This window comes from Narcine bancroftii, chromosome 1, assembly GCF_036971445.1.
Source record: "Narcine bancroftii isolate sNarBan1 chromosome 1, sNarBan1.hap1, whole genome shotgun sequence".
NCBI classification, from domain to species: domain Eukaryota; kingdom Metazoa; phylum Chordata; class Chondrichthyes; order Torpediniformes; family Narcinidae; genus Narcine; species Narcine bancroftii.
The window spans coordinates 60037054-60056372 of NC_091469.1; the positions used below are offsets into that span (position 1 = coordinate 60037054).

The window sequence follows — 19319 nt, forward strand, 5'->3', positions numbered from 1 at the left end:
AATCTGCACTTACCCATCATGTGGCATTGAACATACCAGAAAAGCTAAGGCTTGACCATTCAACTGTAAATAATAATTTAACTGGCATGCAAATCTTAATTGTTGTGCAGCAATCTCGAACACTGCAAATACTATCAATGTGAAATCTTCCATTTTAATTATTGCTAAATATGAGAAGAGCAAACTTGGTTTTAATCTTTCTATTTTATTTCTAAGGTAATTTCTCTCTACATGTTACTTTGTATACACAATTTGTATACACAAAAGGACAGCATGGTTAGCGCAGCGGTTAGGGCAATGCTGTTACAGCGCCAGCGAATTGGGTTTGAATCTCGCACTGTCTGTAAGAAGTTGTACATTCTGCCCAAGTCTGCGTGGGCTTTCTCCGGGGACTCTAGTTTCCTCCCACCATTCAAAATATATGGGGTTTTAAGTTAATCAGATGTAATTGGGTGGGATGGGCTCGTGGGCCAAAAGGGCCTGTTACCGTGCTGTCTGTCTAAAAAAAAATTTTAATTAAAAATTGAATTGAATTCTCATATGAAATTGTTGGTTGGAAGATTTTTCTGGTTCAGTTTCAATAAATGTGTCATAAAGTAATATCAGCATGTTGCATTCTGACTCAAAATTCAGTTCCAATGCAGTCCCATTTAATATTCCCAATTGCTGTTGTGACATCAACCACCTAAACTTTTCCACTCCCCTCATCCACTACAGTCTCACCCCATCCAAACATGCAGCATTCCACTCGTTTTGCACCAATTACAGCCAGTGGGAGAGAGAGGAACAGATATGAAGGCAGATCTCGGAAAGATGTCAATACAAAATGGTCGTTGTAGGATTGATTTCAGCTTCCCCAATATAGACCAGAACTCCTTTAGCATGGGGAAGAATGGATTAGGCACATCCAGGAGGGTTTCTTGAAAGAATATGTGGATAATTCAACTAGGTAAGGGAATTGTTCTGGACCTTGTACTAAGGAATTAGCCTGGCCAGTTGATTAAAGTTTCAGTGGGAGAGCATTATAGGAACAATGATCATAATTGTCATTGGAGGAAGTTAAAACTGATCCTCAGGTAAAATTCCTAAATTAGAAGAAAGTAAAATACAACCGTACATGGCAGGAACCAGCAAAGGTACACCAAAGCAGCTGTATGGAGACAAATATACTTCTGGAGAAGATCTACTGCTTGGACAGTTGAGCTGAAGATCCTGTTTCTATTCTGTAAAACGCTAGGAACTCCAAACTAAGAGAAAAGGACTATTAGAGTCTGGCACACTAACTTCTATTTTGCAGAAGCCAGACAACTGATCTGGATACCTCCACACACCTATTCCTGAAACTTGATCTCACCAACCAACACCAGGCCACTGTCCCCCACACTGTCACAGATTCATCACATTTCCTCACCACATTCTCCAACCTGAAACAGTCCCAACCTCAGATTTACCACTTCTATCTCGTACCTAAGATCCATGAACAGGACTGTCCTGGTAGGCCCATCATTTCTCCCTGTTCTGGCCCCAATGAACCAACCACCTCATATCTTGACTCACTCCTGTATGCCTTCGTATAGTCTCTTCTCACCTAGATCCAAGATACTTCTCGTCTTCCATTTTAGCAACTTTTAATTCCTTAGAGCCCATTATGTCAAGTTAATGATGGATTCTCTATTCATCAACACCTCTACCAGAAAGGTCTTAAAGACATTTGCCTTAATCTGTAACAAAGATCCAACCTGTTCCTCCTCCACTAACAAACTCTCATTTGCCTTACAGACTTTGTTCTTACTCTTAACAACTATTTTGAATCTTCTCACTTCTTCCATAGGCACTTGCATGGTCCTAGCTACGTCCCCGTTTTACCATTTGCTACATAGAACAAACCTTTTCTGGTACCATTCCCCAACTCATTACACCACTGCTTGATGCTAGTTTTTGAACCAATGTGGAATTCATTAATTTTATCATCTGTGTTAAGTTTCACATCAATCTCAAATTCACTTGGACTATTTCTGACATTTCTCTCCCTTCTCTGCATCTCTGTCTCCATCTCAGGAGACAAACTATCCATTGATATCATCTATAAACCCAATGACTACAACACCTCTTCACATCTTGTCTTTTGCAAGGATGCCATGCCTTTCTCCAAGTTTCTTCGTTTTCACCACATCTCCTCTCAACATTATCCTTTCCATTCCAAGACACATGCAATGCACTCTTCTCAGCAAATATGGCTTCCCCTCAACTGTGGTAGATGGCACTCTCGCTCTCTCACATTCCTTTGATTCTCAGACTTGTTCTCTACTCCCTCTTTCTCCAAACAGAAACAGTAGTCCTATACCTGTTTTTACCCTTCCAATCCCCACTTCCATCACATCATCTTTAATCAGTTCTACAAGCTACAAATTAAATCTCATCACTAGCCACATTTTCCCTCCCAACTCCTTTCCACTTCTTCTGTGACTCCCTCCTCATCTTTCCCTTGACCCTAACACCTTCTCCTGCAAATGCACAAAGTGCAACACTTATTCTTATACTCATCACCATCGACTATACTAAACAGCCCTTCAAGTTGAGCCAAAGATTAATGTGCACCTCCTAATAACATCAGTTTCTACATTTAGTGCTCCCAGCAAGGCCTCGTCTACACTGGCAAGACCAAGCACATACCAAGCACAACCTGTGCTGAATGCAAAGGTATTCCGAAGCTCTCAGCGACACATCATTTAAAGTCCCCTGCCCATACCAATCTGTCAAACTAGAAGAACACTACTTCATGTTCTGTCTGGGTAGTTGACAAGCTATGAACATTGAATTTTCCAATTTTAAATCAACATCCCCCGTCTTCCCACCCTCTCATTCTATTCATTTCCAGTTTTATTCCTTTACCTTATACCCCCTCTAACTTTCACATTACCTACTTTCACCTCCCTACCCCTCCTGATCACCCATCTTCTACCCAAATATTGCACCCTTAAGATTTCCTTCCCCCATCTGGCTCCATTTGCCCTTGATCCACCAAATACCCGCCTCACTGTTTCCCAGCTCCATCCCCTTCTTCTCAACCACCTGATGCCACATGTTCAGATTGCCTTTTCAGTCCAACTATCACCTGCTGGCCCTGTATCAATCCAACCATTTCCTCTTTTTATTGAATATCTTCCATCTCCACTTCAATTATGATGCGTCTCAATTTGAAACATCAACAATTACTTTCTTCCACCCCCTCATACTTGTCTCTCTACCTACCAAGTTCCTCTAGTTTTTTTTGCTCCAGATTCTAGTATTTTCAATCTCTTGCATCCCTAACCCCATACTCAATTATCTCTAAGCACAGAATAAATTTCTCCCCACACACTATTTACTCTCTTCACACACATCCCAGACCCCATAGAAGATTCTGTGCTGACTTCTCTTTATTTCTAGTGGCCAGAACTGATTATGTAAATTCTGTCAAAAGTCTGTCGACAAATTCACTTCACGCAATGATGCTATTATTGATTGTTCATCTCTCATCAGAAGATCAAGGGCAATATCAAATGATATTCCAGCAACATGTTTCAAAAATTATAATGCATTCGAAATGCAGTATTTTAAATTTTTTATGCATTCATGGGGAAAGAATATCTTAATATTCCATGATCCTTTCTTGAAAAGCAAAGATGAAACTGAAGTAAAACACAAAACATCTGCAAATGCTGTGATTATAGTAAAAACACAAAAACGCTGGGAGCACAGCAGGTCATACAGCATCCATAGGAGGTAAGGATATACAAATAATGTTTCACGCCAGAGCCCTTCTTCAAGAAAAGCAAAGAGCGAGCCTGAATTAAAAGGCTCGGGGAGGAGTGAAGATAGAGCTGGGGGAGAAGCACAGGTCCACAGGCTAAAGAACAAAATTGGGCATGGGTAGAAGGACAGGAAAGGTGAGAATTGATCGGGGGGGGGGGGGGGCAGGTGGCTCTGTGAATGAGAGCTGGAGGCAGAAGGAAAGGGAAAAGACAGAGCTAGAGGAAAGGAGATATAGGGAAAGATGTTGCAGGGGGGGGCTGAACAGAAACCTAAGAAGTCGATGTTAATACCACCTGGTTGGAGGGTGCTTACTCAGAATATGAGGTGTTGTTCTACCAATTTGCAGGTGGTCTCAGTCCGGCATTGCACGAGACCATAGAAGATGAAACAATTGTCATATACTTCCTTTATCTTTCCTGTCCAAGACCCAATCATTGCTTCCAGATGAGTGAGCAATTTGCTGTGATTCCTTTAAAAGAATGTTGCTATACACCATGCATCAATTCTACATCAAGGAGACGAAATGCAGACTAGATATGTACTTGACTAAATATAACCCTCCTGGTCACTAATTATATTAATTCTTTGCACCTTTCCAACTTTTAGCTTGCAATTAATATTTTACACAAGCAGCAGGTACATTAAACATCTTTAAAAGATGAATAAAAATTGGACACAAGTGTACTCATCAACGTATTCAGGATAATACAATATTTGAAAAATAATATAAAATATAATTGAAAAAAAATACCTCCAAGTTGATATTGTCTCTCCCAAATATAATAATCAGCTCCTAAAAACTGAACAGGGAACTTAGTTCAGCTATGAACTCCACTGTACTAGCCAGGTTTTTTTTTAATTTAGACCTTCTCACTATGTTAACTGATTCTGATAAATGAGCACCACGCCAATAGATTGTTTTGTGGCCTTATGCCACTTGGAACTGATATGAGACTTTCCAACATAGTTGAATCTGTGAGGCCTTTTGTTCGTTCCATTTGCTGAATTGAATTTAAAGTCTAAAGCCAAAGTGAAATACGTGCTTGACAGGGCCCTTTATTCCTTGTCCAATGAAAGACATGGATATCATTTTTAGTCACTTCAAAATGCTTTGTTTTAACTTATTAAAGTATTTGTTTAAAAATGTAAATTTCTTATAATGTGTTGGCCACAGATCATGTAAAACATGATTATATAACACATGATCTGTGGTCCTTTGATCCCAATTGCTCCAGTATTCTATCCATCACTTCCTGTTCTTCCATCAACTTCATATTTTCAATGTTCTCATTCTAACATTCCTTCAAATCTACATCATTACCCATCCATTCAAAACCCTTTGACACCACAAGCTAAAATTTTATCTCCAGGTTCACGTTCATCTGCAAAGGTGTATCCTTGCTTCCTTTCAAATTCAAGCCCTAAATTCATTTGAAACCCTCCAATCATAAATCTGCCCAAGTACTATCGATTATCAGACTCATTAATTATAATCTTAGTCATTTTTTTAGAAAAAAAGAATTTTTTTTGTCTTTCTTGACTTAAGTTTGACCTTGGACGTGATTGAGAAAGCATTTTTCACCATCGCCTCAGTCAACTGGGCAGCACCACAGTCACCCGATTCTACTTTTGTTTACTCACAATCACCTTATTATGTTTCCATTCATACACCGGCATCATTAATTTGGTATGTGGTTGCAATAAATTCTTGCACCTGATGTCCACAACCATCATACTACTAAAGCTTTCATTCCTCTAACCTCCCACATCCTGTCCCCTTTTCGACTTCTTGCTCCTTGGAAAAGTTTGAAAGCAAACTTTAGTTTCTACATCATGGTTATGACACTCAGTTCCACCTCACCCACATCCACCCTGGCACCTCCAGAGTTCCTTAACAGTCAGACTGTTGGTCCAGAAATTTTCTCCAAACAAGCAATTGAAGGCTGAAACCACTGATCACCATCCAGCCTTTAACTCAACTATCTGCTTGTTGACTTGTGGTCGACAGTATAAAACAGAACCAAACTGCGACGATCTCAATCGAATATTTGACTTCAAGATGAGCTTCAGAAGAAATATTTGTACCGACCAGCTAATGCTGCTCTCCCTGTGGCATCACCACTCACCTTTATCACTCTTTCTTTTTTTGTTTTTACTTTACTTCAGCATTTCTAACATATACATGAATATAAATAAGCTGACAAAAAAGTTATTGTTCTCCAGTCCTGGCAGGCAGCAAGGCAGAAGATGCAGCTTAGGTCAACAACTGCACTGAACAGGATTTTGATGGGGGATATGAAGTGATTGCATGGCATTTTAAGAAAGATCAGAAGATTTGTCACATTGCAACAGTAACACTCATTCAGAAGTCTGCAAGAAGAGGTAGCCAGGATTCAAGTCCTAGGGGCCTGATGCAGGATCAAAAGAAATGCAATGACATTAACATTCTTGATCACAATCAGTGAATGAATCTTCAAATGTCACATCTCACCAGTAACTCCATCCAGCATGGACACCTGCAGTCCCCTCCACTGAAAGTCAGCAGCTTTCTACCAATTATATGGTGAACACTAGTGTAATCCTGCATAGGTATGCAAAGTTTGGCAGAACTACAAAGGCAGACACCAATGGTATGGACATAAGCAAGTTTAGATTTACAAATTTAGTTAACTATTTTAATATGGAGATGGTGTTTTTTGACATTATGGAAGATGTGGGATAAATAATGAATTAGAGTTGTGATTATTGCTATATCCTGCACAAAAAGGCACCATATAGGAAGCACCTTATCTATGTTTACATTACTTCCTGCTTTCAGCTGCTTGGAGTACAAATAAATAGTAAAGTTAAGCCTTTGAGATGTCAAGGTTATACAGTCTACTGGAGGCCTGTAAGGCACTACCAGTAACCACAGAGGCAAGCTGAGGAAACGATAGGTTTTAATACCCCAAATCCCAGGATAGGAATGGCAGCAAGGGAAAGATGGCTCGATCTTTATGGCCCAGGACCATGGGGGGAGGAGTCATAGGGTATGAGTCATCCGTGGGCGAGCTAGCTCCATATATACAACCGACAATGTTGACTATATACAATGGAGGAAACATATCACCACAAGGCCACAATAAAATTTGTGACCTGCACATCAGGGCTATTCCAATGCAGAATACTTCATAGAAATATAGAACAGTAAGCACAGAATTTCATCCTACAGCCCACTTCATCCATGCTGATCATGACACCCATCAATACTAATCCCATTTCCTTGCATTAGGCTTGTCTCTTCTGCATTTTCCTTATCCAATTGCCTTTTAAATGTCATAATTATATACAGCTCTACCACATCCCTTGGCAACTGATTCCAGTTCACCATTACCCTGTTTGTTAAAACATCCCCTCATACTATCAACCTCTAGTTCTACACTCTCCTACCCTGGGAAAAGTCATTAATTCAAGGGATGTATACATCAGAGGCTGAGTCAGCATCTAATTGTCCATCCCCAAGTGACCTTGGCAAGACCCAACTTGAAATTATACACTCCTTGTGGTGTAGGTACAGGCACAATGCTTCCAGAAAGGGTTTTGCAGGAATTTGACCAATATCATTGACGTAACTCGTTTGCAACTCTAACTTTACAAGATCGCCCCTCAGCCTACATACTAGTGAGAATAAACACAGTCTATCCAATCTTTCCTTATAACTTCAGCCCTCCATTCCAGGCAACATCCTGAACAATCTCTTCTGCCCTCATTCTACTGCCACCACATCCTTCCTAATAGAGTGGCAGCCAGAACTGTACACAATACTTCAAATTGTCCAACCAATATTTTGAACAGTTGCCACACAAAATCCTAATTCTTATACTCACTGCATCAGCCTTTTTAGTCAAACATATCAAATGCTTCTTTATATCATTATCCACCGGAGTCAAAATTTTGACTGAGCAAGACAAGCTCAAGAACCCTCAGTGTATTAACACTCCAAAGGTGCCTGCCATTTGCACTATTGCTGACAGAGCATCTACTTATAGATGTAGCTCATCATTTGGTGACACAAATTTCAAAAGCTCATCTTGTTTTGTGTACCTTCTACTCATCCTGTAATTTTCCTTCCAAATTGAATTTTCACCAATACAATCTTTTTCAGAATTGGTTTGTGCAGAAAATTAAAGTCAAATGAAATGCCTGGCACACAACACTGTAAATTTTAGAATAAAAAGAAACTCTGGGGAAACACCAAATTGTAGTGGGATCATTCCTTAAAGTACTAGAAATCAATTGTCAACTAGCTTGTCAATAGGTGACAATCCAGTTTAAAATAATGGTTTTCAAACTCCACGCCCTCCCCCCAACCCACAAACTTTAAGTATTCCCTTTGCCATAAGTGCTCTGTGATTAGAAAGGGGTGCTAAAGGTGGTATGAAAGTGGAAATAAAAGTTTAAAAGCCACTGCATTAATCATACCAAATTGACTCATTATGTGCACAGTTTCATAACTCCAAAGGAAATGGGCCTATGACAATTTTTCTCAAGCAAACAATTGGGTAACAATTGGGTCTAGAGCAGGGATTCTCAACCTTCCCTTCCTACTTGCAGAGCACCTTAAGCAATCCTTTACCAATCACAGAGCACTTATGGCATAGGGATTACTTATGATGGAATGTGAGTTTAGGGAGGCAGTTTGAAAAATATTGCTTTAAAATAATGTCGCTGGTATGGTCCTGTGCACCATATGCAGCTGTGGAAGTTTTTAAAAAAAATTGTTCTCTGCACATTGCTGGTTGACATCACAAACTACCAACTTCACATACTTTCTGGAGGCAAGAGTGATTCGCACAACTTTACCAGTATGGCGAATGGCAGGACTTGGATCATCGCATGTCAACTCATTAAGACATCAATTGGGCACTTAGAATGGCCAAACTCTGCAAAACCAACTTTATGATTTCTACAACGATGAAGCTGTACTTTTTTTTTGTGTAGATGCTGCTCTTATGTTTTTTTCCTCATTTATTTTTGCCGATCTGCATTTTTCAAAAAAAAGACAAGCATTTATTCCCCATCCCTTATTGCCCTCCGAAATAAAGTAGACTCCTGAAGCAGGTGAAAGTAAATCTGTAGCCAGAAGGACATCAGTGAACAGGGTGCACATTTGCAACAATTTATTTTTTTGTAGAATCATTGCAATTAACGGGAGCACTTTTTGAAAAAAAAACAAAATTCACAATTTCCATGGTGGCTTCTTGACTCATCTCTGGATTGTTTATCCAGGACTGTGAAATACTGGTCCAATAAATGCTGCACTAACATCCGAACCAGATGACAGAAGTGCTTCACGGTTCCACCCAACTACAGTACTTGGCTATTCTGATTGATGCACATTTCTGCCTGTCAGCATTCCAAACACAAGCATAGTCTGGCTAATGTGATTCCCAAACTCCTGTCTCAACAACCTGGTACTGTACTCAAATTTCAGTTTGGGTTTTTTTTGTCTCTCTTTGATTCCATTTGACCAAAATTTGCTGTAGGCTGTTGAACTACAAATTATAATTTCCCATCTGCACCTAAAATGCAACTTGAGCTCTGTGGTGAAAATAATGGCTTGAGAGAAATTGAAGCCTTATGATAACAAAGGTAATGCATGAACAGATCGTCGTGACCTTTGTACATTTGTGTCCAGATGTTTTTATACAAGCTATATTTTACTTAAATATATCCATATGTTCAAAATATTACATTGCACCATATAATATCAAATCCCACTGAATAAAACAAAAAAAAGGTCATGAGTAAAAATAACATCACTTACGGACAATACACTGATTTCCACCAGGTAATGTTTTCCATCCTGGGCAGCAGTAGGAGTGAAATCGAGATCCACAGACATTTGGCCTGTTATACACATATTGAAAATCAAAACCATTCTAAAATCGTAACACTTTAAGCAGATTACTCTAAAGGAATAAACTGTCAACATCGTAGCACACCCAACCTCTAACGTAATTATAATCAAAGTCAACAAAAATTCTAAATATGACTGCCCATCATACAAATAACACGTGGATGAAAGAAAATTTGGCAAATTAAATAAGTTCCATGTTTTGAAGACTTTTTTTCTGGTTTCTGCTATCCTTCCATAAGTAAGCTTGGACACTTACTTTGCCAATTCTTGACATTACTCTGCAGAATACATTTTCCTGTTTAACAAAACGTAAAAATAACCCCCGTTTCTTCAATGGTTGCAGTCTTCCACGTTTGTATCAATTTTGGAAATCAATCTGTTTCGATCAATTTCCCAGAGATTTCCCTACACAAACAGCTTTTCCAAACAGTTGAATAACTCGATTTTAAGTCTATTCTTTTAACCATGATAATTATACTCAAACTGCAAAAGGTGGGAGGCATAATAGATTTCATAGCTGTTAAGACATCACAAACCTAATTCCTCCTGAATTGCAACGTTGAAAACCTTCCAACAAGTTGAAAATGATCCTCATTTCAAAAGCTTGATTACTGTTGATGTAAATGATAGCAGATCTATACATTTTCAACATTCCTTTCCCATTTTATTTTGCTAGATACTGGTTCTACATGTACCTGATCATTGAGGGGAATCCTTGAAAGAAATCGAGGATAGCCACCTACACCAGAGTAAAGTCTGTTTTTTTTTAAAGTCGCAATATTACCTTAATATTCCAGATCCTATAATTTGCATTCAAATAAAGATACACAGATTGATACTTTTGATCTTAATGAAAACAAAATCAGGTGCATACCCTCTGAGCATATCGTGTTGTCCTCTTCGCCTCACTCTGTTGGTTGCCTCCCTCATTTCATTTGGATTGAACCTCTGCGTTTCAAATCCTCTTGGATATTGCTGTCCCGAAACTTTTTCCACCGCGATGCCTGTGATTGCGATACATCCCAGCAGAAGTTTCCAATAGCAACGTATCCCCATCCTGGGAACACGCTCGCTCCTCGGCTTGTTGAAGGATTTCCAGGATTTAAAAAGGCACAAGTTCACAAAGTGTGTTGAGCAAATTGGGGTTCCTCTCAACTGCTGCAAAACAAAAACTGGTGAACGTTATGAATGTCTTTGGAGAAGGAAAATGCAAATAAAAAATAGTTGTTAAACTGTTTTCACAACCCAAAAAGAATGAGACCTAAAAGTCCAACAAATCCGATCAGGGAGAGCGGGAGGGGGAGTGGAGGGGTGCATGGATAGAAGAGCCAGAGAAAGGGGGCTGGAGAGATTCAAAGAGTGCCTTGGAACTTCAGAAAGCGCCGCCAGGTCAGGCAAGCTGAGACTGAGAGACTGCGTCCGGACCGGAGACTTTTCACTGGCTGCTGTCAATGAGGAGCGGGTGCAAGCACGTGGGTCGAGGGGAGGACTCAGCCACACAGGCGAGCTTACTCGTCCCTCCATCGGCTCCACTGGGAGGTGCACCCGAAGCGGAAGATGGGTGGAATTACTCGTTTGATTTTGTTTGCAAGTCACCGAGAGAGAGGAAAAAAAAAACGTCCAACCTCCATTATATTCCTTCACCCCCCAATTCCCGGTGCATTGGCAAGTTTCCACTTGTAACGACTGGGCGGCGGCGCCACTTCGCGGCAGCCACACCTGGGCTTCTCGTCCCGGGCGAGAGGCATTGCAGTACGCTGCTGGCGGCGAGGAAACCCGGATTCCCGTGGGGAACTCAATGCAATTCCCAAGGTGGAAGCAGCCCCCACCCCCGTGAACCTTTCTAGGATGCACACATTTTCGGAAACACTCATCGGTGGACGTTCGCGCTATCTTTCCAGTTTAGCATTGCTATTAATAACAAATGATTTGCAGCCTGTACGTTCATCTTGAAATCCCAAACCAAGAAAATAGTTATCAAAGAGTTTGTGAAAATAGGCGAGCAATCTTTTTTTATTAACATCGATAGTCATTAAAAACTTTCCACATGAGATGCAGTCAGTTTCCACTTTGCATAGCTGATAATGTTTAAGGTTACACTTTAAATTTACTTGGGAGTCAACTTGACTGAAGTGAATCACATGCCATTCCAAGCTTTATGGAATCTTATATCACTTAGATCTGACATCACAAGAAACACAATACCAGTGTGTGGTTAAGTCAAATTTAAACACTGCCCAGGGCATCCTTTACTAACTCCTGGATGTTTTCAAAACAACTGCAGTTAATTTAAATGTTAAACAGTGCAGATGCTGTCATCCATGCATACTGCCACTATCTGAGGTCATGAAGTAATTAAAGGCACAAGTCAAATGCTATTTCTCCTTCACATGATTAAATGTTAACTTTTAAAACATGCACAACCACATGTCCAAAAATTCCTCCGATCAGGAAAGGAGGAATTCCAATAAGGCAATTTAGCAATGACAAGCTTCATGGAGTTAAACAAGAATATCTGCCGAGCCTGAGATCAAGTGCAATACACAAATTGTATTGGAAAAACTCAGCAGGTCACGCAGCATCCATCGGAAGCAAGGGTTAACTAACATGATGATCTGATCCTATTCCTGACAAAGACCCAAGGCCTGAAAATTTGGTTACTGTGTGAATTGCTGGCATTTCTTCAGTTCCACTGGGACATAGTATTTGAAATACTAATATAAAAATATAGCAGTTTGTAGCGGCTACTACGGTAGAGCAACTGAAGTAATACAAACACACACGCCAGATTAGTCAACTCCAGACTGATTTTTTTCAGAGTTTACAAACTTATATACGGGACAAGGTGGGACGTCACTTCGAGTTTGCTGCCGATCCGGGACCGGCAGGTTTAAATTAAGCCTTGTGAGTGTCCCGCGCCTTCTGGCAGAAGACTCAGCAGATCAATGTGCCGTCCCTCGCCACTCAGTGTCTCTCGCGTGTGGTCCATTAGGTGAGTATTCAGCTGTCCATATTATGGTTCCGTACACCCACAGAACTGCGCCGGTGACAGTTTGCAATACCGGGCTGTGTGTCCACTCGGCCCGCTACACGGCCACTACATAAACCCCCCCCCCCAGAATCGTCACCAGAAACTAAAACACTGATTGCGTGTGCCTGAGATGGACGCCCACGCCGTCTGGGCTGGGGGCATTGAATGGGTACAATGGGATCCACATGGACACGCTTGAGTCTGTCTACACTAAACAGCTGCGAATGCCCCCAATGTCCAAAGTAAACACAACCCCGTCCCTCTTAATCACATGGAAAGGGCCCTGATATGGTCGTTGTAGCAGCACTCCTTGGACTTGTCTGCGTAGAAAAACAAAATCGGTGTCCAGGAGCTGTGGGGGCACATGTTGTTTTGGGGTTCCCTGCCAGTTGGTAGGAACTGGTTTGTTGCTAGTGATACCACATCGAAGCTGCTGAAGGACGTTCAGGTCAGAGTTGGTTGCGAAATGAATGTCCCCTGGAACTGCAAGGACCGTACCATAAACCATCTCTGCAGATAATGCAGACAAATCCTCCATTGGAGCTGTGCGAACTCACAATAGAACACATGGCAACTTATTGACCCAATTGGGACCAGTGAGTTGGGCCTTAAGTGTGAACTTTAGTTGCCGGTGGAAATTTTCTACAAGGCTGTTGGACTGTGGATGGTATGCCATGGTGTGGTGCAGGTGTGAGCCACAAAAGCTCGCAAAAGCAGACCATAATGCAGAAATGAATTGTGCTCCGCGGTCTGAAATCATGTGCGTTGGGACACATTGACGATGAATGCCCTAGCACATGTTTCAGTGTCACTGGATGGTAATGGGATGGCCTTTGGCCAGCGCGTGAAACGGTCCACCACTGTTAGAATGTATCTCATGTTTTGAGATACTGGAAATCTCACAAACACATTTTCTTCCTCAGAATTGCTTCGTCTTGACTTTAGCCACCACGACTTGGATCAGTGTATTCAGCTTTTCATCTTCATCCATTTCACATTCATTTTCCACCCCAACCTCAAACTCACCTGGTCCATGTCTGATAACACTTTCACTTCCCTGGATCTCTAGGGAGAACAGCTTTCTGCGGACGTATACTATAAACGCTCCAACTCCCACAACTACCTGGACTACACTTCCTCACACCTTGCCCCCTGCAAGGATTCCATCCCCTTCTCTCAATTTCTCCATCTTCACCGCATCTGTTGCCAAGATGAGATCTTCCAGTTCAGAACCTCTGAAATGTCTGCCTTCTTCCACAAAGTGGCTTCCCCTCCACCACTATCAACTCACCCTCATCCGCATCTCCTCCATTTCCTGCTCATCTGCCCTGGCCCCATCTGCCCCCAGACACAACCAACATAGAATTCCCCTCATCCTCACCTACCACCCCACCAGCCTCTGCAAAACCTTATCTGTCGGAATTTCCGGCACTTACTACAGGATCTCATCACTGGACTCATCTTTCTCGCTCCTCTTCTCTTGGCCTTCCACAGGGACCGCTCTCTCTGCAATTCCCTTATCCACTCATCCCTCCCCACCCATCGCATCTCTGGCACCTTCCCCTGTGCCTGCACTTGCGCCTACACCTCCTCCCTCACCAAGGTCCAGGACCCAAAACAGGCCTTCCACATTCAGCAACATTTCACTTGTACATCCAGAGGACTTATTTACTGCATCCAGTGCACCCTTTGTGGCATTCGCTACATCAGAGAGACCAGTCACAGACTGCGAGATCACTTCGCTCAGCACCTCCACTCAGTTCGCAAGCACAGCAATCTCCCAGTGGCCAACTACTTCAATTCTGGGTCACACTCCCACGCTCACATGACTGTCCATAGTCTTATGTACTGCCCCACCCTGACTACCGCAGATTGGAGGAGCAACACCTTATTTTCCATCTAGGCACCCTCCACCCTGATGGCATGAACATTGACTTCACTGCTTTCCATTAAACCTGCTTGCCTTTTCTTCCCCTTCCCCCATTTCCTGCCTTTTCTTCTGCCTCCCCCATTTCCTGCCTTTTCTTCTGCCTCCCCCATTTCCTGCCTTTCCAGTTCTTTCACCTACAGAAAAGCCCTGCCTTTCCACCCGCTCAGTGCTGCTCTCCCCTCCTTCCCTTCTCCACCTATCATCTCCTGCCCTGCCACCCCCCTCCCCCTCCCACTCTTTTATTCTGCCACTCACTAGCATTTTCTCATACTTTGATGAATGGCACAAGCCCAAAACATCAGTTATGTCGCTCTGCTTTTGACTTGTTGAGTCACTCCAGCATTGGGTATTTTAACTACTTACATCACCAGTTGTTGTATTCTGGCATCATTGGTCTCTGAAAAAGTCCTTGGTTTGTGTCGTTTCACTGAAAAATAGAGAACAAAATCTAACAATTATCTTTGCAGTAAAGGTGAAGTTGCTGAAGCACCATAAAATAAATCCCAAATGACAAACCAAATGTTTAATGTAATTGAATATTTGCATTTGTATTGTGAACTAAAATATTTTGATATTTGCCTGAGATAATTCCAAGAAAATGATATTGTTGTAATTGACTCAACAAATCATGTTCAAAGAGAGGATTTGCAATATGTTAACTTGTTTGTTTTTGAAGTTTGCTAGAAGTTCAATTCTGGACCTTAATCGCATCTTGAGTTTTGTAGGAGCTACTACTGTGTTTTACGAAGCACATATTGAGTACTACAACGTGCACCAAGTGCCTTTGAATGCTATTTACAATAAAATGCTGGTTTACTGTACTTTGATTTTTATGTTTCAAAATAATCAAGTTATCAAAACTGATTTCAATGGTATACTCTCCAAGGTTTAGTTCTTCATTGGACAGATATTGAAGAAGATTAAATTATCACCTGGAAGTTTTTGATCATAAACACTGAATATTAAAGCAAAGTTATTGAATATTGTAGTCTCCTACCCTCATTAAGACTCTCAATGAAAGGTTAGCAATACATGCTCAATATCTGAACAAAATAACGAGACTAACTGATTAAATAAAACACTTTGAATATATCGAATGTTGCCATTTTGGGAAAATTTCACCTTCATCTGACAATAACCTGACAAAATATGTTTTCCTAAAGAGGTTTTGATGCCACAAGTCTCACACCACAAGCTTGAGGAACAACCCCTCCACCATCAGACTCCTCAACAATAAATTCATTCAAGGATTCATTTAAGGACTCTTACTTTTGCACTTCATTGGTTCTTTCTCCTTTCTCTATTGCGCAGTCAGTTTATTTACATTTCTTTATTTGTTTACATATGTACATTCAGTTCAGGGGTTTTTTTTACACTACCAATAAGTGGTAAGTCTGCTGCAGTGCAGGAGAAAGAATCTCAGGATTGTATGTGATGTCATGTATGTATTCTGACAATAAATCGGAAATATGAAAATCTGATATATACATTAATCTGTACTGTGTAGTTAAAATGGTCTGCTGCATTCCAAACCTGCCTGAATAATTTGATTTGAACCATGCATTCCTGAATGACATGATTCTGCATCTTGATCTTCATTCTTTTCCTCAATACACCTGTTGGGTGTATTGATAATGATGCTGAACTTCACTATCAACAGCCATTGTTGTTCAGAAGGGGTTTCAGAGTTAGAAGGAATAACCCATTCACCAAGGTCCTGTTGTGATCTTTATTGTCAGAAGATCGTATTGTACAGCAGCATCAGAATGGCAGGACACCTTTGGTTTGTGGATATTGAATGTAGAGCTCATTCTCTTTTATTTTTCAGTGAATGAGTCAAGAATGACTTGGAGCTTAGTCTGCTTAATGCACAATTGTCTGTGTAATAAATGCACTGGATCTGTTGATCCATATCACAACTTGTATGAAGGTAAATTTCCACAGCCATCTGAAGTTTAATAAGGATGTTCATGCCACTTTTGTGCATGACATTGTCTGTTACAATTTAAGGTGGTGTATAGAATACACATGAGTAAATTTAAATGATCTCGTTTTTATTCTGATATTGATTCACTGTGTGATCAATGAAAAATGATTGAATCTTCACCGATTCATGTATTTTGGGAGTGCCCCAAATTAAGTAAATTTTGGGAACAAATTTTCCAAACTTTATCATTGATTCTTAAGATCAAATTAAAACCATGCCTCTTAACTGCTTTTCTCAAGAGGTTACATCCTTGATTTCAACCCAAAAAGGAAGCCTAGCTTTTATCTCAATGATAGCCAAAAGAGCAATTCTGTTGGAATGGAAAGATAATTCTTCACCTACTCATACACAATGGTTTCATGATATCACTTAAGTTTGGAGAAAATTAGATACGGCTATAAAGATATCAAGGTTGAATTCGACAAGATGTGGGGCCCATTCATGGATTACTATCACAGCTTGAAGATTTAGTAGTGTGAATGCTCTGAGGATTTCCTGTCTGATGTCAGAAAGTTGCGATTTGATTCATATCAACTTACTATATGCAGGTTAATCTTGTTTACTGGGAAGGGTAGGATTAGTAGGGCTGTGGGGGGGGGGGGGTCTTATTTATTTATTTTTATTTCTAGAGAAAACCATACAATTAATAATGATAACTTATTGAATAGGATGAAGATTTATAGTGCCTGTGACAGAGTATATAGAAATGTTTTTGGGAGATAAATTGTGAAAGGTTTGTTAGAGTAGGTCACAAGCCAACACTTTAAAACAGATCTTATTTGAAATACTGGAGATATAGTGGCTTCTCACACCATTTTACAAGAGCTTTGAAGAGTGCTGACAAGACTCACTAATGGATTATCGTTTATCAAAGCAATAGATGAAAGAGAATGCTGGCTTCACTATTGTCTGCAAGAGACTTGCTGTTGTAAGAGGGTCATGAGGTTTTGCAAGCAGAGAGAGTCAAGCAGGCTTTCTCTCAATCTCAGTGTGTGTGTGTGTGTGTGTGTGTGCGTGTGTGTGCGTGTGTGTGTGTGTGTGTGTGTGTGTGTGTGTGTGTGCGTGCGTGTGTGTGCGTGTGTGTGTGTATGTGAGAGAGAGAGAGAGAGATCGAGAGAGATCACTTGACAGTGTCACCCAACAGAAGTTGCTGGGTCTGAAACAGGACAAGCTGACAGCCTGGTCGAAGCCCTTGTGGTTCATGGAAGAGGAGAGAAACAAAAAGGAACTCTGTGGTGACCTGAAAGAAAGAGGTTATCATCTGAAGAATCCTGATGGGGCAAGGTTCATCAGTAAGACACTGAGGCGACTGATGGAAGTACATCAGTTGTGGATGTCCTGGAACAACACACCTCTCTCTGAAAACCAACAAGTACCTTCCTGAGCAGTAGACATTTACCTTTTGAAAACCAAAGCCTGGTGAATTTTATACATGTTAAATTCTGTGCACAGGAAAAGAATTGCATGCAACCAGTGAACTTGGAGAAATGAGGAGTGAGATTGGACTGTGAACCAAAGAACTTTTCTGAACTTACACACACATTACATACACATGTGCTTAGAATTAGGAGGGGGTTAAGTTAGGTTAAGTTAATAATAGATAAGTTGAATTTTGATTCTGTTTTCATGTTTAAAGATAATTAAAAGCCACTTTTGTTTAAGTAACCATTGGTCTTAGTGAATATGTATTGCTGCTGAGTTTATCGGTCCTCTGGGCTCGTAACATGCCTATAAGGGATCCTTAATTCTATCTTATTATTTTCTGTTTAACATCAGAATTCGAGGCTTCGAGCAAGTTATGCTGCTTTATAATTGTGGTTTATATTCTGTATTACAATTTATGTACCATATGTTATGTATATACAGGGTATTATGAATTGAATTAAGTAATCGGTTAGAAATCATGTATAAGTTTTTTTCTATTAAAATCAAATAAAAATATTTAAAAAGACACAAACATTTCAACATAGTCTTAATTAATAAGCCATAAGATTTAAAAAAAAATTATAAACACATTTTTTAGTGTGACAATGCATGAGAAAGACTGTCTAACTTTTTTCATGTGTCCCTTTTAACTGTTCCCTTGAATTAAAATCAGTAGGGAGATATTCTTTGCAGTCCTTTAGACATGGCACTAAATGCTTAGTGGACAATTCACTGTCTCTCACTCAGTACGTGTACAAGGATGTAGCACAGCTTGCAAGTTCATCGCAAATTGCTGAAGGTAACCTTCAGATTTTTGCATGTGAAAATGCAGGTATGGAAATCCCAAAGCTCAAGTTTATTTATCATTCAATTGTACCAGCACAACCGATGAAACAGAGCAGAAAAAAAGTACTTGTGATCACCTAGTGCTGAAATTACATTTGACGAGCCATTAACGTGAATTGATAGAATTGCTTGGGTATTGTGCATGCCCAGAGGTGTTGCCTAAAAGTGTTCCTTATTTCAGCTAATCAAAATAAAAAATAGAGATATTGAGGAATTCACAGATTAAGCAGGTCTGCATAATCTTGTATTGATTATTTATTGAGTACCCCTTCTCCTGAATATTATGTGCCTAAGCGGTGTAGATTTTGCATTTCATAACAAAAGATTGAACACATACTCCAGAAGAACATTCTAATTTGTTCTTATTTGCTTTATTGAAATATATTATTGATTTTTTAAACTTTGT

General features: G+C 40.3%; 1 protein-coding gene across 1 annotated transcript in view; it reads right to left on the reverse strand.

The window, feature by feature from the left end:
* The window catches only part of fbn2a (fibrillin 2a), a 353303-nt gene extending 338237 nt beyond the window's left edge, over nucleotides 1-15066 (reverse strand). The window contains exons 1-3 of the mRNA XM_069927980.1: nucleotides 15019-15066; nucleotides 10569-10852; nucleotides 9602-9684 (exon numbers count right to left, since the gene is read on the reverse strand). Coding sequence (XP_069784081.1) covers nucleotides 9602-9684; nucleotides 10569-10750 — 265 coding nt within the window. The 5' untranslated portion in view covers nucleotides 10751-10852; nucleotides 15019-15066. The remainder of the gene's footprint in view (nucleotides 1-9601; nucleotides 9685-10568; nucleotides 10853-15018) is intronic.
* Nucleotides 15067-19319: the final 4253 nt, after the last annotated feature.